General features: G+C 67.6%; 1 protein-coding gene and 1 long non-coding RNA gene across 5 annotated transcripts in view; one reads left to right on the forward strand and one right to left on the reverse strand.

Moving 5' to 3' along the window:
* KIF26A (kinesin family member 26A) overlaps positions 1-23,368 on the forward strand; it is a 38,433-nt gene extending 15,065 nt beyond the window's left edge. For 3 of the 4 annotated variants that reach the window (XM_059915118.1, XM_059915119.1, XM_059915121.1), the window contains 13 exons: positions 4,209-4,399; positions 10,802-10,991; positions 15,179-15,391; positions 15,911-16,004; positions 16,294-16,556; positions 16,669-16,852; positions 16,988-17,150; positions 17,492-17,654; positions 18,279-21,204; positions 22,152-22,357; positions 22,464-22,484; positions 22,850-23,000; positions 23,175-23,368. In XM_059915118.1, the coding sequence (XP_059771101.1) occupies positions 4,209-4,399; positions 10,802-10,991; positions 15,179-15,391; positions 15,911-16,004; positions 16,294-16,556; positions 16,669-16,852; positions 16,988-17,150; positions 17,492-17,654; positions 18,279-21,204; positions 22,152-22,357; positions 22,464-22,484; positions 22,850-23,000; positions 23,175-23,350 (4,941 nt within the window). In that variant the 3' untranslated portion in view covers positions 23,351-23,368. The remainder of the gene's footprint in view (positions 1-4,208; positions 4,400-10,801; positions 10,992-15,178; positions 15,392-15,910; positions 16,005-16,293; positions 16,557-16,668; positions 16,853-16,987; positions 17,151-17,491; positions 17,655-18,278; positions 21,205-22,151; positions 22,358-22,463; positions 22,485-22,849; positions 23,001-23,174) is intronic. The other variant, XM_059915120.1, reaches the window with a different exon arrangement.
* Positions 12,631-19,135, reverse strand: LOC132360029 (uncharacterized). Its single transcript, XR_009501041.1, has 4 exons — positions 18,810-19,135; positions 18,062-18,214; positions 17,507-17,633; positions 12,631-12,997 (listed from the first exon to the last, which is right to left on the reverse strand). It is a non-coding gene; the product is annotated as an uncharacterized LOC132360029 (long non-coding RNA).
* Positions 23,369-26,184: the final 2,816 nt, after the last annotated feature.

A 26,184-nucleotide genomic window follows, 5' to 3' on the forward strand; every position in this document is an offset into this window, starting at 1 on the left:
AATACTGCATGTTAGGCTCTAGAATTAAATACTTCTGGAGAGACGTGCCGTGAATCTCCACCACAGCCCATCAGCGGCCCTGGGTGCCATGGTCTCTAGGCAGACTTGGATCTGGGCGGGCGAGGTGGGCGGAGAGGGCCTGGCGTGTTCTAGGCGCTGTGGCTGGGAGCCTGCGCCGTGGGCTGCCGGGGGTCATTCTGTGCATGTGGCTATCTAGTGTCCGGATGGAGCAGCCCTCGGCCAGCCACGCTGTTGTCGAGACTGCAGCCCACTTCCCCGTCCAGAGCACAGAGCTCGGCCCTTTCCGGGTCATTCACCTGCCGAGTGTCCGGTGACGATTCCCGGCAGTGGGAGCCGCCCAGCGGGGCAGTCGGGCAGTTGCTTTGCAGACTGTGTCAGGCAGAGGCATTCCTGCCACCGTGGGGGATGGAGGTGCCCGTGGGCCACCCCAGGTGCTCTGCCCTGGCCTGCTCCACGGGCACACAGCTGTGAACCGTGGTGTCTCCCCCATGTTGGCAGGGCCCCGTCAGATGTTCACAGGACATCTGCACTGATTTTACGGCCAGATGCCAAGAGATTGAGGCTTTGGCCTCCTGACCCCACGGTAGGCTAGAGGTAGCACCGCCTGGGGCGGCTGAGGGCGGGACTGAGTAACTGGGTGAAGGGTGCAGCTACCTTGGGTCCAGGCTAGCAGAGCCTGTGCGAACCTTCCCTAGTCTTGTAGACACGGGCCGGGCCCTACCCAGGGTCCCACAGTTCGTGGAGGAGGACCTGGAGCAGAGGGTTCCCAGCCTGCCGCAGGGGCTGGGGCAGTGGAGGCTCGGCCTGGACAGGGAGGATGGAGGGCTTCCTGGAGGAGGTGCTGCACGCTGCTTTGAGTGGGAGGTGAGGTCATTTTTGGTGGAGCCAGGATTTCCCTCTGTCCATGGAGGCTGGGTGGCCCCGGCTTGGGGACCTTGCTCCTGCTGCCTCTGTGCCAGCCTGCTTGCCTCCCCCCACTTCCCGTGAACCCTGGCGGGGTCCCTGGTGGGTGCTCACCTGTCCTCGGGGACAAGGCCGAAATGATGTGGGATGGAGGGAGCTTTGTCTCTCTGACCTGGCTAACCCGTTGCTGGTACCCCCTCTGGGCCTCAGTTCACCCACCTGTGGAGTGGAAGTTGGACAGATGGCCCCCCACTTCCATGTGAGGCTGCTTCTGTGACATGGGGGCGGGACAAGGCACCTGCAGAGGCTTGGACAGTCCCAGCCCGGGGCCCTCTGGGTGACCAGGCAGAGCTTCAAGGGGGCCCGGCACATGCCCAGTGAACGAAGCCACCCGTGCCCCCCTGCAGGGCAAGATTCAGCTCTGGCTGCCCCTTAGCCACCTCCTCCTCTGCCTCCCCACCTTTCCTCTGGGCACGAAATAGCCCCCGGAGAGGTATTTATCCTGGGGAGCTGGGGAACGCTGTCCTTCACGGGCCACAATCTTGCAGATACGGAATTCAGGCCCAGAGGGCTCCTAAGGAATGGGTTAGCTTGGTGTTTCCCAAACCGTGCTCCTTGGAACCCTGGCGCCCCGTCATGGGCACCCTGTAGAGAGATCTGGAGCCTCCTGCAGGGGCCTCCCGGGACGGTGGGCCCGCCTCACGCTCTCCTCTCTTCATGCTTTTCTTTCGTTGCTGCTGTGGCGCCTCCATCACGTTTTCTGTTTGGCCGCCCGCCCACCCCCGCCCTCGCCCCCTGTCTGCTGTCCCCGTGTTGTGTCGTGTCGTGGTCTTCCCTCCCGCCGCCCTCCCCCGCCCCCTCGGCTTCTTTTGGCGCGTCTGGGCTCTGCTTCCGGCAGGAATCGGCAGCGGCCTCCCGGTGGCCGGAGCCGGGTCTCGGCAGCTCGTGGGCCGGTGGAGCCGAGGCGCGTGCGGGACCCCCGACAGGTCAGTGTGGGGCTCGGCCGGCCGTAGGCAGGCTGGGTGGCCTGCACCGTTGCTGGTGGGGCCGGACGTTCTGGCTGAAGGCAGAGATGCCGGCGTGGGAGGTGGGATGATTGGGCCCCGAGGGAGTGGGTGGAGGGCCGTGTGGGGCCGTGACCTCGCAGCCCTGTCCCCTGCCGTCCAGGCGGCCTTGCTGGCCAGTGTAGCCGGGCCAGTCTGGGCCGCTGGACGTGGGCCCCGCCTCGGGCCGGGTGGAGCAGCGGGTACCAGGGGCGTAGCGGGGGTGAGCCCTGCCCCGGCCCCCGGGAGCCCCCGGCCGTGTGCTGCTCCCAGGGGGGTGCTCAGCCAGACCCAGGCCAGGCCCTGTGGGTGACGCAGCTTTTAACATCAGTCCTGTCCTCCACCGCTCTGCTCGACAAAGGAGTTTAGATCTCTCATGGGGAGCACGTATGTTAAGTGACAGAAAGGGGACTGACGTTTGAGGTGAGGGAGCATCGCACGTCATGTGCGTGTAAGGCCGCAGGGGAAGCAGGCAGCGTCCAGGCTGTCGGGGACCTTGGCTGGCCTGCGTCACTCACATTTGCCTTGAGCCCCACAGCTGCCTGGAGGAGAAGCAGCGTCTGGTTCCTGTTGCCCAGGTCTAGGCCTGGCTGACCACCCCCGCTTGTGAACTGTTCCCCGTGAGCGGGTGCCCCTCTGCTCCTGCAGCCCCCCTTCCCCTGGGGCGCAGGGCCCACCTCCTGGCCATGAGCTCCGCGTGTCCCTACCACGCCTTGTGCTTCTGGAGGACAGATTTACTGAACACCTACTATGTGCCAGGCAAGGTGCCATGGATGTGGAGGAGACCTGACAGGTGTAGAGACTCCCTCCGGGGCCTCCTGATTCCTGGCATGCACTAGGTGCTCATGCAAGCTTGGGGGATGGGAGACTATGGTGCTGTGTAGTTGAGCCTGGCCTTGTTTCTCTGTGAGTGGGCAGCACTAGGTAGACTGGGGGAAGCTGGGGGAGGTCAGGGCAGGCACAGGGAGTGGCCTGGAGAAGGAGAGGGCTGGCCGGGCTGGGTTCTGAGGGATGCATAGGAGTTCCTGCCCTATAGGCAGATGCAAGGCAGGTGGCAGGGTGTGGTGCGCTAGCACAGTGCGTGGTGAGGGCCCGGACTATTCCAGGTTGGCCCATCTCTGCCACTGACCTGCCCTTGCAGCCTTGGGGGTGCTGCTGGTGCTGCAGGGGGGCCAGGTGGGGGTGCTTGGCGTCCGTCCAGCCTAAGGTTTGGGGCTCCCTTTGAACTTCCTTTGCAGACATGGTTTTGCTGTGTCCCTAGGGGGGTTTTGGGAGCTGGTGCTGACCACGGGCTGGGTGGGGTGAGACCCTCTGCCGTGGTGAGGAGGAATGCTGCCGTGAGGTGGCAGGACCTCCTGCCAGAACATTCCTCCTGGGGCCCATGATGGCTTATTCTGCCGAAGTGCCACCCTGGCTTGTGGCCGTGTCACTTGGGAGACCCCGAGGACGCCAGGCCCTCTAGAGTGTGGCTGCTCCCTGGGTTCCTCACAGGCAGGGTCACCAGACAGACCCCTGTCCTTTCATCCAGGTACAGAGGACGCCTCGGACAGGGCTCAGGGCCAAGTGAAGCCAGAAGCCCCAGGGACCGGACTGTGGTGCCTGGGGAGCCTTGGAGGCTGGGGCCCTTGGGGAAGGGGATGGGGCTGGGGTGGCCGACGTCCACCCCCCTCCAGGGCCAGGTCTGCCCTGGGGGTCTAGGGCCCGACACGTGGGCATGAACGTAATATACAGTGGCTGGATCTCAAGTTTGCCAGCGCCGTCCCGGGGAGCGTTTAATTACCTTTGTGCTTCGTTAGGAGGCTGTCTCCCTTTCCGGAATTTATTTTAACTAATTAGTTGGAAATGCCAGAGTAGTATTTCAGATGATAGGAAGACAGTGTATTATCATACATGGGGCAATTAGTGCTCGTGACAAATATTTATTGTGGTTTCTTCTCAATCATGCCTCTGGGTGCTCCCAGACAGATGGCCCAGGGGTGAGGGGGGGGGGGTCCCTGTCCATCGGTCCTGACCACTGTGGTCACTGTGTTTCTGGAACTGGAAGGGGGAGGGGCTGGGAAGTCCAGGCCCTGGGCGGGCGTCTGTGCCCACCTCTGCTCTGGCCACTCTCTGAGCCGGCTGGTCCCACGCGCGCAGGGCCCAGGGAGCTTGCTGGGCTCCGGGGTGCACGGGCCTGCTTCCCCGGCGCCCCGGTGAGGGACAGGTGCCTGTCCCTCATGCGGGCTCCCTGCTTCCCTCCAGGCTGAAGCAGCGGTGGCCGCGGTGGCGGTGGCAGACACGGTCCGGGACGGCCCCCCTTCCGCGGGCCCTGATGGCGCGTCGAAGACGTGGAGCCGCGGCGGGGCCTGCACAACGGCCCTGGTCACCCCAGCCCCGGGCACCCCAGCGGGGGCCTCCACGGGCCCATCAGCCGCAGCCTCCTTCTTCCTCAGGTACGTCCTCCTGGGGCAGGGCCGGGGCCTGGCCTGGGGGCAGCTTGGACGCGGACAGCGTGAGGGGGCCTGGGGACCTCGGCCCCCGGCCTGGCGGCCTGCGGGCCTTCCCGGGGAGATCTGTGGCCTCGCGCTGCCGGCAGTCGAGCGGAAGGGGAGCTCGCAGCCGTCCTTCCGTCCGGCCGGCCTCTCAGGGCGCCACATCGACGGCAGTGTGAGTGGAGGCCTCTCGCCCTGGGGGTGGGGTACAGCCAAGGACAGGGTTCAAACTCTGCCCCTCCGAGCTGTGCAACCCTGGGCAACTCACGTAACCTCTCTGTCCTCTCTGTGCCTCAGTTTCCTCAGAGGTGCAGCGCGCTGATGTGTGTGAGGCCCTGAGAGGACGCTGGCCCAGCGGGCGGACGCTCAGCTGTGGACGGTGGATGTCCTCGGGCGGCCCTGAGCCAGCGCCGGCGGGAGGGGGAGGGTGGCCACGGATGGGAGGCCGACGAGGCAGGTCTCAGGGCAGCTGTCCCTGCAGTCGGGGAGCACAGGGGTGAACGGGCCCCGGGGGAGCGTCCCTGGGCGACCGAGGAGGCTGGGGTGAGCTGGGGAGGCTGTCCTGGGGGCTGGCTGTACCCACACCCCGCCTGCCGGGCTCCCCCTCCTGGGGAGCTGCTGGCACATCCCCTCACGGCTCTGCTGTCAGATCCGGCTCCACCGTCAGCAGGAGCCGAGTGGGTCCCCGTCCCAGGCCCGAGCTCCAGTGCGTGGGGCCGACCGGAGCCCAGCGTTTGCTCCGTCCGCCTCCCCGGGATGCCTTGCGTGGCCCTGCAGACACCAGGTTCTGGGCCGTCGGCTGGCGTGGACGAGGCTGGCAGGCCGGGGCGCTGCGTGAGCAAGGTGCGGGGTCGGGGGGAGTGGTGCGTGGGAGCAGGGGGTCCCTTCTCCCACCTGCGCTCCCCCCGGCAATGATCTTGGGTTCCGAGCTTCCCCCTGCGGTGTGGGGAATGCAGGATGTGACGGTGGTAATGAGCGGTGATGGCTGGCCCAGCACGGGTCACTGTCCCGTTAGCAGCCCCTGCGGGCGCTGATGAGCTGGTCCCCGGGTCCCAGGAGCCTGCGCCGCGTCCGCTTGGCCCAGTGGCGGGCACGCGGTGGGGCGTTGGGGGGCGCCGGGCTGGTCAGCTCAACATCGTGGCCCGGTGCGGGCTCACCGCCCCAGTTAGATGCAGAGAGCCCGGCTGGGCTCTGGCTGCGGGGCGGGTGGGGCCTTCCTGGAGGGCCCGGGAGCCCTGTGGAGGGGACGAGAGGGGCAAAGCGGGCCTCGGGAGGTGTCCTGGCCCGGGTAGTCTCTGCCCCTGGGCTTTGGGCAGCGGCCGCGCTCTATTGGGCCGTGCTCGCAGGGGGATTTCAAGCCTGAGACCCTCTGAGGAGGAAGACCAGCTCCGGGGGTCTGGGGGCCACACTGGCTCGTTAGCGACCCAGGGCCCGCAGGAGGGGTGCGCCTTTTGTCTCCAGCCGAGCTAGGCTGCCTCCACTGACCTTGGGAAGTTACCATAGAAACAAGCGCTCAGGCTGGGGGCTGGGGGCTGGTTTACAAGGCGTGGGGCGGGGCGGGGGGGCACTGCCGGCTGCCGTTACTTCCAGCCTGTTGGATCCCCCCAGTCACAGCGGCTTCCAGAGGGTCATGGGCCATGTCGTGGGGTGGGTGTTGCTGATGGAACACCGTGTCCAGCTCGTGCCTGATTTGGGCCCGAGACCCTCTGCTCTTTGGGGCTGTGGCACCCTTCACTGTTGGGGTGAGGTGGGGTGCTCTCAGCTGTATGTGCCCTTCTTTGTTTTGTGGGGCTGTGGCTCAGAGGGGGAAGGGGCTTGTCCAGAGTCCCCACAGACCAGGAGCTGCCGGACCCTGGGGGGCCTCGGGCACGAGCTGAGCGCATGTTCCGTGCTTCCACCTGCATCCCTCACTGGCCGTCTTGGGGGCAAAGCTGACACCCAGCCCGTGCCCTGCCCCTCGGAAGTTTCTGGTAGTCGGGGGTCGGGGTGGGGTCTGTCAGCCTTTGACGGCAGCATGGAACCTTTGACGGCAGCATGGAACCTTTGAAGGGGCCGAGCAGTGTCGCAGGACACAGGCTTTGAGGGTTGAGTAGGAGTCCGGTGTTTGCCAAGTGGAGGCGGGATAGGGTGGGGCCAGGAGCTGGTCTCTCCACTGGCCCCGAGCACTCCCGGCGGGCACGCTAGCCGCGGGCCTTCCCGACCCACTCCGAGCCCCTCGCCCCGCTGGGGGCAAGCCAAGGTGGGGGTGATTCTGTGGGTGGCTTGGTGCCCAGGGTCTTGTTACGGGGCGTAGGGCACATGGGTGAGGCCTGGCGCCCTGCACCCCTCTGCTGGGCTGGGTGGGTCGCTCGGGCATTGCAACCACAGCTGTGAGCGGGAGCTCCGCGTGCCAGCCCCCACCAGAGTCCTGAAAAGGCCGGGCCGCCGGTAATTACATTTTCTCCGGAGGCTCTGGTGACCTTGACTCCCCCTTCCCGAGTCCTCCCACTCCCCGCTGTGTGATGTCGCTGTCCTTCCCGTCTCTGCAGCCTCCCCTCCCCCGAGATGCGTCCATTAGCGCTCTCTCCTCCCCGCGCTTCTGGGCCTTTCCGGGGCTCACCTCCTGGACCCCTGAATCTAGATGGCGTGGGAAGAACTGCTGGGGGTCTTCTGGGCAGGTGCAGGGCAGGGGGAGTGATGGGTTCCTTCGGCGGCAGGAGCCCCCTGCACTCATAGGCACCCCCGCCGCCCCATTGCAGCCTCAGCGGAGCCCCCTTTCCCACGTCTGCCCGGGTGCCCAGGACACGGAACGTGAGGTGTGGCGCCTGGCAGAGGCCCAGAGCCAGAGCGGGTGCTGCCCAGAGGCTCACGGGCAGGAGGGCCCCGCGGAGAGGTGTCCCTCACCTGCAGGGTGCACGAGGCAGCTTCCTAGCCTCAGCGTGAAGTTCCCAGGTGACGTGGAAAATGCGAGCAGGCCATGGCAGGGAGCAGGGGTCCAGGTCAGGGCTGCTAGGACCGTGGGCCTCGGCCTCGGAGGCGTAGGCCCCCTTAGCAGGCAGCTCCGAGGTGGGGGGATGCAGGCGTGGGGCGTGGCATGTGGCATGTGGCCTGGTCTGCTGGCCTCCTGGCGGCCCAGGCAGGAAGCCCTGGGTTGGCCGTAACTGACCCCCACCCACACCCAAACAGGCCCGTGTGTCTCCTCAGGGTGATTAAGGGCCTCACCATCAAGGCCAACTGCCTGTGAAATTACCTTCTTGTTTGGAAGAGGCAATTTTTCTTTGTAAAAAGGCAAATGTTTTCCTTTCTGTTTACGTGAATTAATTACCCGGGCCAGTGAGCCTGGGGAAAGGCCTCTGGGATTAGGTGAGAGGGCTGGGGGCTCAGAGGGAGGTTGGAGGAGCTCGGTCCCTCACTCATTCTCTCCCTCACTCCCTCCCTCCTTCCCTCCCTCCTTCCCTCCCTCACGGCCGCATCCTGGGCTTCCCTGTGTTCTAGGCCTGGGCTTGGCAAACCCCTGCCCTCCAGAGCCCCCACCTGATGGGACACAGCCATGTAAACCTGTGGCTCAGGGCGTGGAATGGTTCCCGTGGTAGCAGCAGGCACAGGGTTTGGGGAAGCCCAGTGTGGGGGCATCAGGGCACACTTCCCGGGGGAGGTGTCCTCTGAGGACGAGGAGAGCTGCGCGTGCAGGTGAAGTTCCTGCTTTTCCAAGTCTCCCCTTTAGAGCCAGAGCACTCAGACGTGCCCACACGCCCCCTGCGGGTTCTGCCTTGAGCACCCCGCACCCCATCCCTGCTCCCCAACAATGCAGTGGGTGTTCGTGGCCCTGAGCGTGGTGCCTGTGTGTTCTCTTAGCCTCCGTGAAGCCTGGCATCACTTCCTCCCCCACCCCCACTGCCTGGAAACCAGGTCTGTGCACCCAGAAGGCTGGGACCCTCCCGAGACCACCCCCAGCCCGTGTGAGCTGAGGTGCAGTTGCCGAGTGGCTGACGGGCTTGTCCCGGTCTTGAAGGGAGCTGGGTTTCATCACAGGAGACAGTGCTGTCCCGAGGCCTCTGAGTCATGCCCGGTGAGGCAAGCCTGTAAGAGCAGAGACCTGGAGGGCTGGGCAGGCTGGGCGCAGCTTCTCAGCTCCCAGCCCCGCGGGCGCTGACCCAGGGCCAGGGAGGGAGGAGGGGGTGCCCCGAGTTAGGTCAGACCACGGGGCAGAGTCGCCCGGCCAGTACCGGTCCAGCCTCGTGGGGCTGGCGGGACCTCAGACGGCTCCGGGCCCAGCCTCCGTCCAGGCGAGACCTGGGCATGTCCAGCGGGGAAGGACACCTCCCCATGCTCTGCTGCTGGGACCTGAGGGGGACGGAGGGGGCTGAGGTCTGTGCCGGACACCCTGGTTCCTGAGAGGGTCACAGAGGGTGCAGAGCCGTCTGTGGCCTTGAGTACCAGGCAAAGCACTGCCTTCTGGTCGTGGCCTCTGCAGCCCGATGTTGTCTTGTCTCCCCCAGCGCCTTACCCGTCGTCCTGGCCTTCACGTCCCTTTGAGCCTTGGGGGGTTCAGGGTGGCCCCCCCAGCCTCGGGGACCCTGGGTGGCCCTGCCCGACCTAGGGAGGAGCAGGGAGGCAGCGGTGACGGGAGCGGGGGACACACCTCGGCCGTGGGGGTCTGCTGACCTATCCAGTCACCCTGAGGGCCCAGCTGGTGCCCCCCAGGACAGGCTGGTGCCAGGCAGGCCCTGTGCTGCCCCCCTTCCCCCACGTCCTGGGGGCAGCACCGCTGTGCACACGTGGAGCTGAGGAGCCCGGTCCACCGGGCCTCCTCCGCCTTCACAGGCGCCAGTCCATGTCCCCGCTTCCCCAGCCCGCCCCGCCCAGGTAGGCTGAGGGCCAGCCCACCTGCCCTGGGTGTCCCCGCCCTGGGGCAGCGCCCGGGGATGGGGCTGCCTGCTGGACCCTAACATCCTCCAGGTCCTCCAAGTCGGGCTGCAGCTTCTTCCCGTGGGAGTGGTTGGCGGCAAGCTGTGGCCTAACCCAGGATGGCCGGGGTCCAGGGCAGCCGGCCGGGCTGGGGGTGGGCGGGGCAGGAGGAGCCCCAGGAGTGGAGCTGGTCCCCTGGTCCCCATCCTGCCCGCTCTAGCTGCCTCCCCTGGCCTTCCCTTCTGAGTTCCTCTGCCCCCGGCCCTTCACCCTGTGCCTGGGGGACAGTGTCAGCGCCCGTTCTGCCCCGTGTGCGATCCTTGGGCGCCGTGGGGATGGGGGCCAGGATGCAGGACTTCTGTTCAGGCGGTTTTGGGTTTAGGGCGCATGGGCTCAGGCAGGAATCGGGGCCGCGTCTCCGGCTGAGGGCCCCGGCCCGAGTTGTCTGGGCAGCTCGTGGGTTCCGCTCTCAGGCCCCCGCCCCCTCCAGGCGTGCACCAGCCGCCCCACTGCGTTAGTAAGGGTCCGCCCCGCACCGTAGATTACTTTTATTTTCCTTGATGACACCTCGCTAGGAGGAAAGCGGTCCCTGGGGTCTCTTAAAAGACAACTCCTGTGAAAGATGAGAGGAGTTAAGCAAAATGCCGGTAGCTCCTCCGAGTGGGAGGAGGGCTGAGGGGCCGTGTGCCCGGAGGGTGCAGGCCCTCCTGTCGGGCCCCTTTGAGGAGCACAGGTGAGACTCAGGGGCCTGGGGGCTTTGGGAGAAGGAGGGCAGCCGCAGCAGGACCAGGAGAGGGGCAGCTGGGCGGGGCGGCGGGGGGGCTGCCTGCAGGCCTGGTGGGCAGGTTCTTTCAGCCCTGAGCCGGCCCTACTCTGGCCTCCAGCCCCTTTCGCCGGGAAGGCGGGCGGGGTGGGGGGCGGACGAAGGCCTGGGCCATCTGGACCCAGGGCCATCTGGACCCAGGCCCGTCTGTGTCACCTCTGCTGGGTGCCTTGAATGCATTCGCTCCTCAGGGCTGTACATGAGGGCTTCTGGTAGTCATGTCATCCCATGTTAGAGACGGGGAAACCGAGGCACAGAGGCTTAACTAAGGCTGAGTCACCACGTGTGGGTCATACAGCCTGTGAGTGGCTGACCCCAGCATGTGCCATCCTTCCCCAGCTGCTGAGTTGGGGACTTGGGGTGGCGGAGGGTGGGGAGAAGGGGATGTCCTCAGTGCGGGGTGTGGAGAGGGGCCGGGGTCCCGTGTCTGCCTGGGGCCTCTGTCGCCTGGCCTGTACTGGCAGAGCTGCCAGGGGCTGGACGTGGTGGCCCCAGCCCCGGGGGCCCCTGCTTGGCTGGGGGGGAATGACCTGTGGCTGTGTAGCCGCATTTAGGGCGGGGCAGGTGGCAGGACAGCTCTGAGCGCCCGCCCGCCTCTCCTCCCCTCCCCACGCGCCTCCCGCCCCTGCCCTCTCCTCCCCTCCCCTCCCCAGGGCTGCCCAGAAGCTCAGCCTGGCCTCCAAGCGCAAGAAGCCCCACCCGCCGCCGGCCCCCGCCGCCCGCGGAGCCTCCACCTACCCCACAGACTTCAGTGGGGTCCTGCAGCTGTGGCCGCCCCCTGTGCCCCCCTGCCTGCTCAGGACCACCTCCAAGGCCAAGGACAACCCCAGCAGTGTCGGAAAGGTAGGCCCTGCCCTGACTTGGGGGTGACTCTGGGGGGTGGCACGAGGCTGGGGTGTCGGGGCAGGTGCGGGATGGGGAGCGGGAGATGGAGGGAATGCTTCCTTCTCCTGGGCTGGACCAGGCTGGTGAGCATACAGATGGGGCGACGGAGGCCCAGGCCCACCTTGACGGCTCCAGGTGGCGGCAGGGAGCCTGGGAGACTGTGGTGGGCCTACAGGGAGTGGGTGGGGGGATCCCAGGGGCACGGGCTGGTCTCAGTGTGGGGCGGGACGGCCAGGGCTTCCCGGGACTCAGGAGTGGGGTCTGGCCCCAGGAGCCCCCTTGCCTCGTCTTTGTTGGTATGCTGCCCTCAGGGGGTCCGGGGGGCAGGGGTGGGATCCATCAGCTATCCAGAGTCCCGGCAAACCCCAGCCGCAGCCTGACGTGAGAAGTGGGGGAGTTGAGTCAGGATGCTACCTGGGTTCAGGTGGGGAAGCAGGCCCAGAGTGGAGGAGGGCCTCGCCCAGTCACGGGCTGGCTGCCTCCTGGCTCCTGTGGCCTTCGGCTGAGACCGGGTTTCTGTCCTGGCCCCATCTGGGTTGCCTGTGACTGCCCCCCAAGTCTGGGTCGGGGCCTGCGTGTGCGGCTCTGTGTGAGTGCATTAGTGGGGGGATTCTGTGCCTCTGGAGGGTGCGAGACCAAGGCACAGCGGGGTTGGGCCTGTCACCAGGGCCACACGGCTCTGGGGTGAGGACTGGACCCCAACCCTGAGCGTGCACCCCGTCGCGTTTCCCTGGCCTTCGGCCCGCTCTGCGCCCCTCTGAGAGTGGCGGCCGCCCACCGGGCACTGGGTCCAGCCTTTCCAGCGCCCAGAGGCCCAACCCCTGCAGAGTTGGGGGGGCGGGTTCCACGCACCCCTGGACTCAGTCTGTCCTGCCGCCTAGGACACGCCCCAGGGGGCTTCTGCTCCTAGCGACGGGTCTGCAGGGGGCACCCTGCCCAGGCCCGAGCTGCTCCCCAGGCCCCCACCCCACCCTCCCCCTGGCCCTCCCGCTGTAGCCTCTGTGCTCGGCCTCCCGGAGGTCAGTCCCTGTGTCCGGACGTCCAGGAAGCCTTCCCTCACCCCGTCACCCACACACCCTGAGACGGAGGTAGACATGTCCCTCGGGAGCTTGCTGAAGTGGGGAATCTGGGCCCTGCTCGGGCGGTGGGAGTGCCAGGGCCAGAGGGAGGACACTGCGAACTGGCCGTGGGGAAGGGGCTCTAAGCAACTCTGGGCCTGGTCACTCGGCCCGTCTGGGGTAGGGGCTGGGTGGCTGGAGGGTTGAGGAGCCTCGTGGCACAGACCCTGCTTTCTTACTGCCGCCGTGTTACTTGGGGCTTCAGCAGGCCTCCCCGTCCCCCTGGGGTCAGGCCCCCCCACCCAAGTATTCCAGGGCGGGGGCTCCTCCCTTCTCTCCGGCAGACCACCGCTGTGCCCTGGTCCCCTGCGGCAGGGAGCCCGTGGCCACCCGTCCTGGTCCTCTCACCGTGTCCCCCAGAGCCCCCTCCCCAGCTCCCTGGATGTTATTTGCACGAATAGCACATAGTTAGAAATGCCTCCTGAAAGGCATTTAATATTGTCAGAGAGAAGAAAGTTAGATTATACTCGATTCCTGACATTAATGTGCCACTTAAGATAATTCATCATCTTGCGGTATGATGGCCCCTCCCCCCACGACTGCCTGGGCCGTCTCTTAGGAATGGAAGCCCCTTTTTATGCAAAATGTATTTTTTCCCTACCTGGCAGCTATTCAGTGGGGCTTTGCAATATCTGAACATTTAGTGGGGGGAGACATGCTTGTGTGGCGCGAAGACCCTGTCATTTCCCTGCAGTAATGAAAGGATTCTCGCAGACAGTGACCCGGGCATTTAACTGGGATGGTGGCGCGTGGCGTGGGGCTGGCGCACGCGATGTCCCCTCCCCGCCGGGAACGCTCTCCAATCCGCAGAACCCATTTGGCTCCTGAAGCGGCCAGGAGTTCACGCTGAAAAAAAATTGCCCAAAATTACTGGGAAGTGCACATTTTCATCTGCTTGGCAGTGGCGTTTGGAAATGAAATAGTTTTGTTCATGTCGTCGGGGAATAAGAGAATCGATTCTCGCCTAATGGAGCCCAGGTTTGGAGGAGCTCAATAGAAAAGTATGTCTTTCCGCATCTCCCCGGAGGACCCCCTCTCCTTACGCGGCGCGATTTTGCATGTCAATTTGCCACATGCCGAAGGGACGTAGATGGTGCCTCGTGTGAACTACCCACGGTAAACCAATTTCGCCGGAGTTATGTATCTGTCACTTACAATTAAACCCGTGAAAAATATTGGCTCTGAGATGAGGCTGGTAATTTGATTTACACTGTAGTGGAGAAATCGGAGATTTCACCGGAGAGCGGAGGGCGGTGTCCTCCAGCGGAAACCGGAGTCTGGTGCCTTCTCCTGGGAGGGGCCCTCCCCCAGGGTGGCTTGCCCTGTCAGCACTCGGCCCCCCTTGGCCACACACAAGATGCGTGGCCCAGGGTGTTGGTTCTCCGTGCGGGTTTTGGGGTGTTTGCAGTGTAGCTTGTTCTGGGCTCCTGCATCTTGGTTCTTGGCCCCCCTCCCCTCTGAGCCTTCTGTACCCTTGAGGGCCTTGGGGCTGGTGGTCCAGCCCCCGGAGCTGGCATGAACGTGGGTGGGGAGCACGGGCAAACCTTGCATCTGTTTTTGTGTTTGGGGGACTCGCAGAGGCTGCCTGGTGGCCTGTCGGGCCCTGAGCTCAGCCCAGCCCTGTCCCCACCCCGGGGCCCCCATGCCACCCCAGCCTCTGTCTCTCCACCATCTCCCCTGCCCTGGGGATTCAGAATCCCCGTCTCCTCTGGGATCATCCTGCCCTCTTCCTGCCGAGTTCTGTGCCGGTGGGATCGCCTCTGGCGTCCTGCTGACCCGGAGGCCTGCCACAGGTGTCCGTGGGGTTTGAGTCTCCCCAGGTGTCCTTGGGGTTCCGAGCGGCTCTGGGGTCAGAAGCACCAGATCCCGTTTCTCCCCGAGGGCACCGCAGGCGTCAGGCCCGCGCCCCTCCGTGCGTTCATCCTTCCTTCACTCCACACACTCCTGCCTGCCCCCCACTTGGGATGCAGACACGGGAGGAGGCGCCCAGGGCCCTGGAGGCCTCTGGCTTGGGGCTGGGAGCTGGGAGGAAGGGCTCCCTGGAGGACGTGAGGCTGGACGGACACGTGGGGGGCCGGGGTGTGGGGCACTTGTCCCTCCCCTCAGCAGGGAGTCAGCTGCTCGCGGGGCCTGCCCGGCCGCGGTGCACGGCTGTCTTTCCTGGGGGCTGCACCTTGCTGTGCGTGGAGCCCGAGGTCGGGAGTCGGGGGGTGTGGGGGGGCCCGGCTCTGAGGCGGCCCCTGTCCTCCGCATCGGGGTGGAGGACACGCCCTCAGAGGAGCGTGCGTGGGGCTCTGAGGGGACCCTGTGGGAGGGGCCGGGGCCTGGGCCTTCCTATCTGGTGGCGCCGCGTCTTGCTGCCCCGATCTGCTTGCCCCCCTCTCTCCGCCCTCAGATTTGGGGTTTGGGATTTCAGGAGACCCACTGGCAGGCTGTGTGACGCGGGTGAGACAGTCGACCTCTCTGAGTGCGTTTCCTTCCCCCTTCTGAAGCCTGTGCGGGCCTGGGGGGTGGGTCGCCATGATGGCTGGTCCAGTGGGGAGCTGGCGGGCCTGGGGTGTGCCTGTGTGGGGTGACCCTGCTCTCAGAGGCCTGTGTGTTTGGGTTCAGCTCCTTTGGTGCTGGCTCTGCCTCAGAGTCAGCGAGAGGGTGTGGAGGAGCCCCACATCGAGGGGGGGTGCGCTCGGGGTACCGTCCTCGTCCTTCTGTCTCTGTGCTCATGGGGGCAGCTGGAGTCCGCTCCCTCTGTCCCGCCCTCCCTCCGTCCTGTGCCCCCCTCCGCGTGCTCCCGGTTCTGTGCTGACGTGCTCTGTTCCCGGCCAGCCCCTCCTCTCGCTGGCCCTCGTTTTCTCCCTGCCTGGCTGACCTCGTATGGGAGGCGCTCTGGCTGGGAGCTGGGGTGCCGGCGCCGCGTTCCTGCGGCGGGGACCCCATGCCGGGGCCTGGCCCACTGTCCTGACGCGCGTGAAGCTCCTCCTGCCCTGCACGTCGCAGCCGCTCAGATGCCCGCCCCGCCCGCCTCCCCAGGTGAAGGTCACGCTGCGGATCTGGCCTGCGCAGGGGGCCCGGCGCTCGGCCGAGTCCACGTCCTTCCTGAAGGTGGACCCGAGGAAGAAGCAGGTGACCCTCTATGACCCGGCCACAGGGCCCCCAGGCAGCACGGGCCCCCGACACGCCACCACGGCTGCCGTTCCCAAGATGTTTGCCTTCGATGCCGTCTTCCCCCAGGACTCGGAGCAGGTGAGGGTGGCAGTGGCGGCCTCGGGCGGGGGCGGGGCCTTCTCGTGCAGAGCCAGGGCTGGGGGGTGGGGGGGAGGCGCTGAGAGGAGGCCGGCTGGGTTTCCCCTTCCTCGCTGGCCTCCCCGGCCCTCGTGGTGTCTCCACCCAGCTCCTGGCCTGCTTCTCAGGCCAGCTTTTTCAGAGCCCATGCCCCATGGAAGCTTTCCGAGTGGTGGTTTGTTTCCCAGAGATGCTCCTCCACGTGTCGCGTGTGTGCCGTGCATGTGTGTGGCGTGGTCTGTGCCCGGCGTGGCCGCGAGGGCACTGTGACTTCCGTGTGTGTGCGTGTACACTGCGTGTGCCTGTCAGCTGTGTCTGGCTGGTTCACGCTGTGTGTGTGTGTCGTGTGTCCACGTGGAGATTTTTGTGTCCTTTGTCTTGGGTGCCCTCCCGGCCACCTCGTGGACTCACTGTCTGCGTGTGATGAGACAGAAGTGGTGGGAGGCCGGGTGGCCGCCTGACTCTGTGCCCCTCCCCCAGGCCGAGGTCTGCTCGGGGACAGTGGCCGACGTGCTCCAGTCGGTGGTCAGCGGGGCCGATGGCTGCATTTTTTCCTTCGGCCACACGAGCCTTGGTAAATGCCCCTTACCATCCCCTCTCTGCAGTCGCTGCGTGCCATTTCTGGGTGGGGTGGGGTGGGGGGTGGGCATATCCCATATGGGCAGCAGGTGGGCACCTGGGGCGGGGTCTTGTGGAGAGGAAGCTGAAACCCTGTAGGCCTAGAAGGTAGAGCCATGGAGTGGGTCAGAAGAGGCCCCCGGGGCCTCAGTGGCCCCAGGTTGGCCCTGAGGGCCCCGGGCAGGGCCAGGGAAGCAGCTGCCGGGTCTGGCTGGGCTCTGAGGGCTTGTCCCGCTGGCCCCCAGGCAAGTCCTACACCATGATCGGGAAGGACAGCTCGCCCCAGAGCCTGGGCATCGTGCCCTGCGCCATCTCCTGGCTCTTCAGGCTCATTGACGAGCGCAAGGAGAGGGTGGGCGCCCGCTTCTCCGTCCGCGTCTCGGCCGTGGAGGTGTGCGGCCGGGACCAGAGCCTGCGGGACCTGCTGGCCGAGGTGGCCTCCAGCAGCCTGCAGGATGCCCAGTCCCCGGGGGTGCACCTGCGGGAGGACCCCGTCTGCGGGGCGCAGGTACGCCGAGGCCGCCGCGCGGGGAGCAGGGCCGCGGGCTCGGGGCCCGCGCGGGGCGGCGGCTCGGCCCCGAGCCGCTCAGGCGCCGTCCCCGCTGTCCGTCTGTCGGCAGCTCCAGAACCAGAGCGAGCTGCGGGCGCCCACGGCTGAGAAGGCGGCCTTCTACCTGGACGCGGCGCTGGCTGCGCGCAGCACCAGCCGGGCCGGCGGCGGCGAGGACGCCCTGGGCAGCTCGCACATGCTCTTCACGCTGCACGTGTACCAGTACCGTGTGGAGAAGTGCGGCAGGGGTGGAAGTAGGTGGCCGTGGCGCCTGCGTGGTGTGGGTCCGGCCGCCCTCCCTCTCGGCAGGACTGTCCCGGGCGTGGGCCGCGGGGCAGGGTCTGGGTGCCCTGCGGCCGAGCCTTCACCCTCCTGCCCTGTGGTTTCAGTGTCTGGAGGGCGCAGCCGCCTGCACCTCATCGACTTCGGCAGCTGTGAGGGGGCACCCGGTAGGGGTGGGGAGGCCCCCGGGGGCCCGCCATATCTGTCCTTGTCGGCCTTGGGCAGCGTCATCTTGGCCCTGGTCAGCGGAGCCAAGCACGTGCCCTACAGGTGAGTGGTGGGCTCCTGGCTGGGGCCCTGGGGACCCAGCCCAGCCCAGCCCACATCAGGCGTGTCCAGTGTGTCTGTGGCCCCTGAGCCCCTCAGTTCTTTGCTCCTCCATCACCTGACGGGCTTTGCTGCCCGAGGGCTGGGGGAGGGGTCCTGGCGCCCAGGGCATGGGGAACAGAGGTGGGGGTCAGCCCCGACCCCAAGGCTCCAGGCCTGGTCCTGGTCCAGCAAGAGGCCCACCTCCCTCCCTCCAGCCCTGTGGCAGCCCACACACCTGGCCTGCCACCCGGCATCCCTCATGGGCCCTCAGCCCCTGACCCCCGCCCCTCCCCGGCCCCCAGGGAGCACAGGCTCACCATGCTGCTGCGGGAGACCCTGGCCACCGCCAACTGCCGCACCACCATGATCGCCCACGTCTCCGATGCGCCTGCCCGCCACGCCGAGACGCTGAGCACCGTGCAGCTGGCCGCCCACCTCCACCGCCTGCGTAGGAAGAAGGTTAAGGTTGGCTCTGCCTCCCGCCTGCCCCTCCCTCTCCCCGAGGGCCCCTGCCTGCATGGTGGGGGTGCTGGGGCCCCGCGTGCCCTGGGCTCACAGGGCTGTGCCCACATGGCCTTGCCCAGAGGCGGCGGGGCCCACGCTTGAGGTCGCCCCAAGCAGAACCGGACCTGATCGCACTGGGGGCTGTGGTTGCCTGGCCTCTGTCCGCCTGGCCCAGGGGTAGGTGTGTGCTCAGGGCAGCCTGGTGGGATGCCCGTGGCCCGTACCCGTCCCAGGCCTGGTCCAGCAGGGCATGCCCCAGGCGGCCCTCCGTCGGGCCGGAGGGTGGAGTTAGGGGCGCCCCAGGGTGCCCTGGGTCTGAATCCTGGGTTTGCACTTACTCGCCGTGTGCTGAGGGTACGTGTTCTCACCTCCCTGGTGACTCGGCTTAACGCTTCCTTGGAAGTTGCTGAGGAGGTCCGGTTATGTTCAGGGCCTGAGACCTTTCGTGCCGGTCCAGTGCTTGACGGGACACGGCTGGTGGCTGCGCTGTCACTTCCTTCACTGGAGCGCGGTGTGTGCGGCTGGGGTGCAGGGGAAGGGGGGGCAGGCGGGGAGGCCGCTCAGGTGGGCCTGCTCTGTCCCCAGTACGCGTCCAGCTCCTCGGGGGGGGACAGCTCCTGCGAGGAAGGCCGTGCCCGCCGCCCCCCGCGCCTGCGACCCTTCCACCCGCGCTCGGCAGCCCCAGACCCCGAGCGCCTGGCCGCCAGCTCGCCCGGCGACCCCGACTACTCGTCCAGCAGCGAGCAGTCCGGCGACACCGTCATCTACGTGGGGCCGGGGGGGGCGGCGCTGTCGGACCGCGAGCTCACGGACAGCGAGGGCCCCCCCGACTTTGTGCCCATCATCCCCTCCCTGAGCCGCCGCCGCCCCTCCCGGGGCCCGCGTGATGCTGACCACTTCCGCTGCAGCACCTTCGCGGAGCTGCAGGAGCGGCTGGAGTGCATCCACGGCAGCGAGGGCCCCCAGGGAGGCCCGGCGGGCGCCAGCGGAGCCCAGGCGAGCCCGGCCCGCGGGGGCAGGAAGCCCTCGCTGCCCGAGGCCGCGGCCCCCAGGAAAGCCGTGGGCTCCCCACTGGCCGCCAGCACGCCTCGCGGCAGCCCCGGCCCGGATACCCACCGGGGGGCCCCGGAGCCCTCCAAGGCTGGTGGTGACCAGAGAGAGGACGGCAGTGCCAGGCCTGAGCTGCCTGTGCCGGATAAGGCCGCGGGGGGCAGAGGCAGGAGGCCGCTGCCCAGCCCGGCCCCCCCGCTGCCTCGGCAGCCGGAAGCTGGCGGGGCCGCAGAGGAGCCTGGGGGAGCCGACGGTGTGGGTGTGGTGCGGACACCCCCCGTGGGCAGGAGTGGGCAGGAGGGCTGCCCCCGCCCATCCGCACGCGGCCGCCGTCTGGAGCGGGGCCTGCTGACCACCACGGTGACCTTGCAGCAGCCCGTGGAGCTCAATGGCGAGGACGAGCTGGTGTTCACGCTGGTGGAGGAGCTGTCCCTGGGGGGGCTGGCTGGCCCCGGGCGCCCCTCCAGCCTGGCCAGCCTCAGCAGCAACTGCTCCCTGCAGGCCCTGGCCTCGGGTTCGAGGCCAGTCAGCATCATCAGCAGCATTAACGACGAGTTCGACGCGTGCACCTCGCAGGCCCCCGGGGCGGCCCTGGGCGGGGCGGCCCTGGACGGTGGGGCCCTGGACGGGGCGGCCCTGGACGGTGTGGCCCTGGACGGGGCGGCCGGGGCTGGCGGCAGCCGCGGCTCCTCCATCAGCTCGTGGCTCAGCCAGGTCAGCGTGTGCGCGGCCGACAGCCCCGGCCCCGCCCCGCGGCCTCCCTCGCGGGCCAGCCCAGACCCCTCCGGCCCCGACTCGCCCGCGGGGCCTGACCCTCTGGGCTCCCCGACCCTGGACGGCCCCTTGGAGGACGGCAGCTTTCAGTTCTCAGAGCGTGACAGACCCGACAGTCCCGGCCCCGCCCAGAGGCCTTGTCCCACGGAGGAGGCCACGGCAGCTGCCAGCCGACCTGGCCGGGAGCCCCACGCCGCGTCTCCACGGGGGGCCGCCCCGGCACAAACTATCCACTCCAGCCTTCCCCGCAAACCGAGGACTACCTCAGCGGCCAGTCGTGTGGGCTGCCCCCGCCTGGCCCCGGGCCCGCCTGGCCCCGGAGGCCTCGAGGACCCTTGGCTGCTCCGGGCGGACGAATGTGGCCCGCTGCCCCTGGCCTCTGCCAGCAGGGGCCCCAGCCTGGCCCCGATGCTGGCTTGTGCCCGGAGGGTGGTGGACGGCTGTGAGGTGGGCAGGGCAGCCCACAGGCCAGAGGCCGTGGCTCAGATCCCACCGCTGCGGAGGGGGGCCACCACGCTGGGTGTGACCACGCCCTCCACATCCTTCGGGGACGCCTCGGCCGAGGCAGCGGCCTGCCCGGGCAGCCCAAAGGCCGCCTCCAGCAGCAAGAAGAGTGTGGCCTCCAAAGGGGACCTCTGCCCGAGGCCTGGCGGGGTGGCCCCCCCGGCCCCGCCGGTGCGCAAGTCCAGCCTGGAGCACAAGAACAGCCCAGCGCCGGCCCCTCCCCAGGCCGGCAGCCTGGCCTGGGCCGGGGCTGCTGCCTTCCTCCGAGGGGAGGGGGAGGCCAGGCCGGGCGGCCGGGCCGACCACTCCATCCCCAGGGCCACGTCCAGCCTGAAGGCCCGGGCTGGCAAGGCAGAGGCGGGGTGCCGTCCCGCCACTCACGGGTCTCTGGAGCGGTGCGAGGGCCTGGCGCACGGCAGCAGCAAGGCCAGGGAAGGCCCCGGGAGGCCGGCCCGGGCCGTGCCCAGGTTGGGTGTGCCGCCTGCCAGCCCCACGCCTGGGCCCGCTCCTGCCTGTAGGAGCAGCCCGGCCAAGGGCGTGGGGGCCCCCAAGCCCCCCACCAGCGGGGGCAAGGGCCGCAGCCCGGCGGCAGGCGGGTCCAGGGCTCTGGGTGCTTCGGTGAAGCCGCTGGCCCCTGCGGCGGGCAGGACCCCTGGGGGCCCGGTGACGGGCCCCAGGGTCGCCCCGCGAGCAGTGCCTTGCGTTGGGGCCAAGGCCAGCCGGGGCACCATCATGGGCACCAAGCAGGCGCTCCGGGCCGCCCACAGCCGTGTCAATGAGCTGGCAGCCGGCGGAGGCCACGGCCGAAGTGGCCCCTTGTGGGGCTCGGCCGACTCGGACAGCGGCAACGACAGCGGCGTGAACGTGTCCGAGGAGCGGCCGCCCGTGGGCCCGGTGCTGCCCTCTCCGTACAGCAAGGTGACGGCCCCGCGGCGGCCGCAGCGCTACAGCAGCGGCCACGGCAGCGACAACAGCAGCGTGCTGAGCGGGGAGCTTCCGCCCGCCATGGGCCGCACGGCCCTCTTCTACCACAGCGGCGGCAGCAGCGGCTACGAGAGCATGATGCGCGACAGCGAGGCCACCGGCAGCGCCTCCTCGGCCCCCGACTCCATGAGCGACAGCGGGGCTGCGTCCCCGGGCGCCCGCTCCCGCAGCCTCAAGTCCCCCAAGAAGAGAGCCACAGGTGGGTGTGGCCCAGCCCCCGCAGGGCCCGGGCCCGGCCGCACTTGACAGCTGGGCACCACTTCCGTGGGTCCCAGTGTATGCGGCCCTCGACAGTTTCACAGACGTGCCTGGGGCTGTTCAGGCTCTAGATGTGTGCAGCCCCTACCGTCTGTGGACGCGCCCGGCGTGTGCCCTTCTCTGATCCCCACGCTGCCTCTGAGGCTGGTCCCCGTCCCCTCGGAGCGGGTGGCAGGGGTGGGCTCACACGGGGCACCCTGCTGAGGCGGGGGGAGCTGGGCGAGGACTTGGGTCTGGGGCTCCAAGCCTGGGGCTCCCCCCCGGGGCTGGTGCCCAGCTGCCTGGGAGCCCCCTGCTGGGCCGTTCCTGCCTCCGCCTCCTGGACCTTCTGTCTCTGGGGACCCGGGTAGGGTGGGCCTGTTTCTCATGCTGTGTGTGGCTGGGGGGATTTGGCCACTGGCTGATGTCCTCCGGAGGGGCAGGGGAGGCACGCCCTGGCTGAAGGTGGGCTGGGAAAGCAGGAGGCCGGCGTGGGGAGCAGGGAGGGGTGTGCTGGGAGATGTGGGTGGTGCCACAAGCGTGGGCCTGGCTTGGGAGTCTGTCCAGGGTAGAGACGGTTGCGATTAGGAAGCAGCGTGGCCCCTTAGGGTGTCGGAGGGCTGCCTCCAGGGCTGGCGGGTGTGACCTTGAGGCTGCTGTCCAGTAGGGAGGGTGTGGCCGTCCAGGCGGGAGGCGGCTGGGGGAGGGGCTGGCGGACAGGAACCCATCTGTTCCACGGGGCAGGCAGGGGTGGCCGGGTTTCCGGCAGGCGCTAGGCTGAGCGTTTCAGGATTGGGAGGGCCCCCGTGGGCTCTGCCTGTCAGAACCGCAGCCCGGCGCCCCTCTCAGTCCTGGGCTGGGGGCTGGGGTCCGGCCTCTGCTCACCCAGCGCCCGGCTCTCTGTTGCAGGTCTGCAGCGGCGACGGCTGATCCCGGCCCCGCTGCCCGATGCCGCTGCCCTGGGCCGCAAGCCCAGCCTCCCCGGCCAGTGGGTGGACCTGCCGCTGCCCCTGGCTGGCTCGCTGAAGGAACCCTTCGAGATCAAGGTGTACGAGATTGATGACGTGGAGCGCCTGCAGCGGCACCGCCTGCCCCCGGGGGAGGACCCGGCCGAGGTCGGGGCTGGGGCAGGCCGGGGGCAGGCGGTCCTGGGAGGGCAGGGTGGGCCCCTGGGGTGTGGCAGGGCAGCCCACTGACCTCACCCTGCCCTCTTGTCCACAGCCCTCCCAGAATGCAGAGAAGGTAGGAAAGGCCCCGCTCGGCCCTGAACCCCTGGCATCTCCTGATGGCCCTTGTGGGCCGAGTGGGGGGCTGGAGGGGTCCTGAGGCCACCGCTCTCGTGCCCTGGAGTTACGCTGGGGTGTGGGCATGCTTCCCACCGCTGTGCCCACTCGTCCTGGGCCCGGGTTCCAGAAGGCACGGGCTGCTTTGGGAGCACGTGGCGTGAGCCCCCTCGGGCAGGAGGGGCCCAGGTCCTACCCCTGCCCGCCTTTGAGGCCCTGCTGTGCGCCTGCCCGGGCCCCGGGGGTGGAGCGAGGCTCACGGAGCCCCTGGGAGCAGGCCGTCCTCCGTGCCTGAGCCCACCCGCCGCCGTCCCCGCCGCCCAGGGCCCGGTGTGCGTCAGTGCGAAGTTGCGGCTGGCCGAGCGTAGGCAGCAGCGGCTGCAGGAGGTGTGGGCCAAGCGTGAGACGCTCCGCGAGGAGCTGGCTGAGACCCAGGGCCGTCTGATGGTGGAGCCCGGCCGCTGGCTGGAGCAGTGTGAGTCTCCCCGCTCATCCCCCGACACCCCGGGAGGCGTGTGCCCCACCTGCGCCCCCAGTCCAGCCACTTCACCCCGCCCCAGGTGGGGACCCAGAGGCTGGGAGGGAGAGAAGCATTTCCTGGGCCCTGCGGGGACCCTGGCCTGACCAGCGGTCTGCCGTCCATCCCTAGTCGAGGTGGACCCGGAGCTGGAGCCCGAGTCGGCCGAGTACCTGGCGGCCCTGGAGCGCGCCACGGCCGCCCTGGAGCAGTGCGTGAATCTGTGCAAGGCCCGCGTCATGATGGTCACCTGCTTCGACATCAGCGCCGCCACCGCTGCCCCGGGGCCGCAGGAGGTGGACGTCTGAGGCTGGGCACTGGGACACGGGGGAGGGGACGGGGGTGTTGGGGGCTCGAGGACGGGACGTGGGATGGAGCGAGGATGTGGCAGGGGTTGGAGGGACGAGGATGCGGAGGGTCCAGTGGGGACCCGCGGGTCTTGGAGGCAGTGGAGCGTGAGGCAGGGGAGGGGCCGGCCGAGCACGTGGACGGAGCAGCGAGCGAGCGGGACACGGGAAGACTATCGCCCCCGGACAGCAACGCAAGTGCCTTTAACCTTGGACTGGATTTCTCTCCTTTTCGCGTTTGGTGCTAAGGACTCAAGACACCAGCAGACGGTGCGCTGGGGCCGCCGGCCCGGCTGTTTGATCTGATCGCGCCTTCTTTACAGCCAAGCAGTTCCATGTAGCAAGACAGCCCCGGGCTCGCCGGGCTCTGGTTTAGGATTCAGGGTTGCTTTTCTTTCATAGCTGTTTCCTCTCAGCAGAGCCCGCCTTGGTGGTCTCCAGACCCTCGGCCTGCATGTGTTCTCTGCACAGACTGAGCCGGTGGGGTCTTCCAGGCGGGGATGGCCGACCCTCCTCTCCCCAGGACCTGTTCTGTTCTGAGGTCACCGGGAGGGCGGCGCCCAAGGGCTGAGCTGAAGGCACCTGGCGCCTTCTTCCACGGCAGGAATTCTTACCAAAACCACAAGCAAAAAACAAACCAACACACACAAAAATGGGGGGGAGGGGGAGGGTTTTGTAAAGGTTCTGTTAGGTTCGTATTTTTATATCGTTTTGCCTATAAATGAGGTATTTGCAGTCGAAATTTGAAGACAAATGATCTATGTTTTTATGGTTTTCTATGGAAGGTGTCACTCCGGCCGGACTCTTTCTGGGGGTTCCCCAAGCAGGGCGAGGGTCCTCGGGAGGCACTTCTTGCCAAATGTAGACCAGGGGTGAGCTTGCTGACGAGCGGGACATTCCCGTCACTACGGGTTCTGTGTTCTGATCGTCATGTATTTTCTAGGGTTGTCCAAACCTTTGTACAAATGTGTAGATAATATCTTGCTACAGCTTTTATTTGTGAATAAAAGATGCATCCATTGTTCACGCGGCTCCTGAGTTCACTGGGCGTGCAGTCCTCTGAGGGTCCTGGGGCGAGGGGGCTGCAGGACGTTGGAGGGATGCGTCCACGGGATCCGGGGGCTTCGGGGTCAGCAGGGGACGCTCCCTCTGCCCACAAACCCTACGGCAGCCCCTGCAGGGACCAGCGTTGTAGGCGAGAAGGCACTGACCGGGAGGAGGTCCTCCTGCAGGCTGGAATTCAAGCCCCCACCTCCTCTCTGTCCCCCTCCCCAGCCACTCTGTCTTGAGTTGCCCGGCTCTCGGGGTCCTGAGGCAGGGAGCCAGGGGCAGGGGCTGGGCTGATGGGAAGCAGCATTTTCTGGTGGGCTCCTGGCCCCCTTCCCAGAGGTTATGTTAGCTGGGGAAATCCTGGCAGCGGCCATGGTGACCCCTCGGGAGACCCCCACCTGCCTTTCCAGGAGGTAGACGAGCAGACACTCCACGGGGACGTCAAGGTTCAGGACCCCCTGAGCTGGAGGGGGTCCCCACCTAGCACAGCCACCCTCCCCACTCCGCCCCTCTCTGCTGTGCTCAGGCCGCCCTACCCGACGGCCCTGGGTACTCCCTGTCTGCCGCCCCCGCCCCATCTGGGTGTCCCCACCACAGGCACCCACGCGGGCACCTCGAGGCCCCTCGCAGCCAGCCGGGCCTCTCGCAGCCCCTACGTACACCTGGGACTTCCCTCCGGGCGGCGAGCGTCAGGGCCCCTCCTTGGTGGCCTGGTTGCCCGGTGCTGCATCCACCCGGCACGTCACACCCTGCTTGGTCTTCGCTCGTCTCCCGACCTCGAAGGGGCCCCTCGGGGGCGTGGTGGGGTCTGAGTCATGGCTGCACCCCCTCATCGGGCACAGGGCTGGACCCCAGTGGGGCCCCGGGGGCACACGCTGGATGAATGAACGAGCGAACAAGTGAACGAGGTCTTGCCTCAAGGAGCGTCCCTCTGGGACAGAGCAGGTCCAAGACCGAGAACACTTAACAGTTTGCAAGATGCTTCCCTGGACCCTCCCTGTCCTCAAACAGGCCCGGTCCTTTGTGTGGCCGTGTGGCCCCCGTGGTCCAGCCCCAGGGTCGCCCATACCGAGACCCCCGCCCCGGGCTGCCTCCTTGCTCTCTGCTGTCGATGGCATTTGGGGCCCCTGGGATCGGGGTCGCACGTCGGCCGAGAGGCACCGGGACCCTGGACCCCCCACCCCACCCTGCAGGCTCTCCCTCTCTGTTCTGAGGCCAGCCTGATGCTTCCCAAGCCTTCTTCTCTGTCACTGAATTTGGGGGGTTCTCGGGGGTTGGGACAGGTGTGGTGGGACTTAGGGTGGGATGGGGAGATAGGTCCTTTCAGGGCCTGTTATCTGAAAGGAGGGGCTGAGAAGCCCCCCTGGTCTGTGGATCCGGTGATCCAGGGTCTGACCTTGCTGTGTGGAGGTGCTGGCCCGGCTAGGTGGCCCTTCCATCCTGAGGGACCCGGGCGGTGCTGGGGTCTGGGTGGGTCAGGGCTCCGTGCTCAGGGACCAGGGCTGGCCTCTGAGCCCGGGGTCCATTCTGACGGCTGTGCTGTTGCTCCCAACATGCCCTGCACCATCTCACCTGGGCCGTGTGGGGGATGGGATGGTGCGTGGGGCATGCTGGGTGGGTCCCTTTCTTCCGCATAGAAACCCCTGCTCCCCTACCTGACCCCCAGTCACTGAGGGGCCCAGAGCCTGCTTCTCCCCGAGGAGGCCCCTCCTGCCCTTGATCCTCCTGGACCCCCGCCCCAGCAC

Source organism: Balaenoptera ricei, chromosome 2 (genome assembly GCF_028023285.1).
Source record: "Balaenoptera ricei isolate mBalRic1 chromosome 2, mBalRic1.hap2, whole genome shotgun sequence".
NCBI lineage: Eukaryota > Metazoa > Chordata > Mammalia > Artiodactyla > Balaenopteridae > Balaenoptera > Balaenoptera ricei.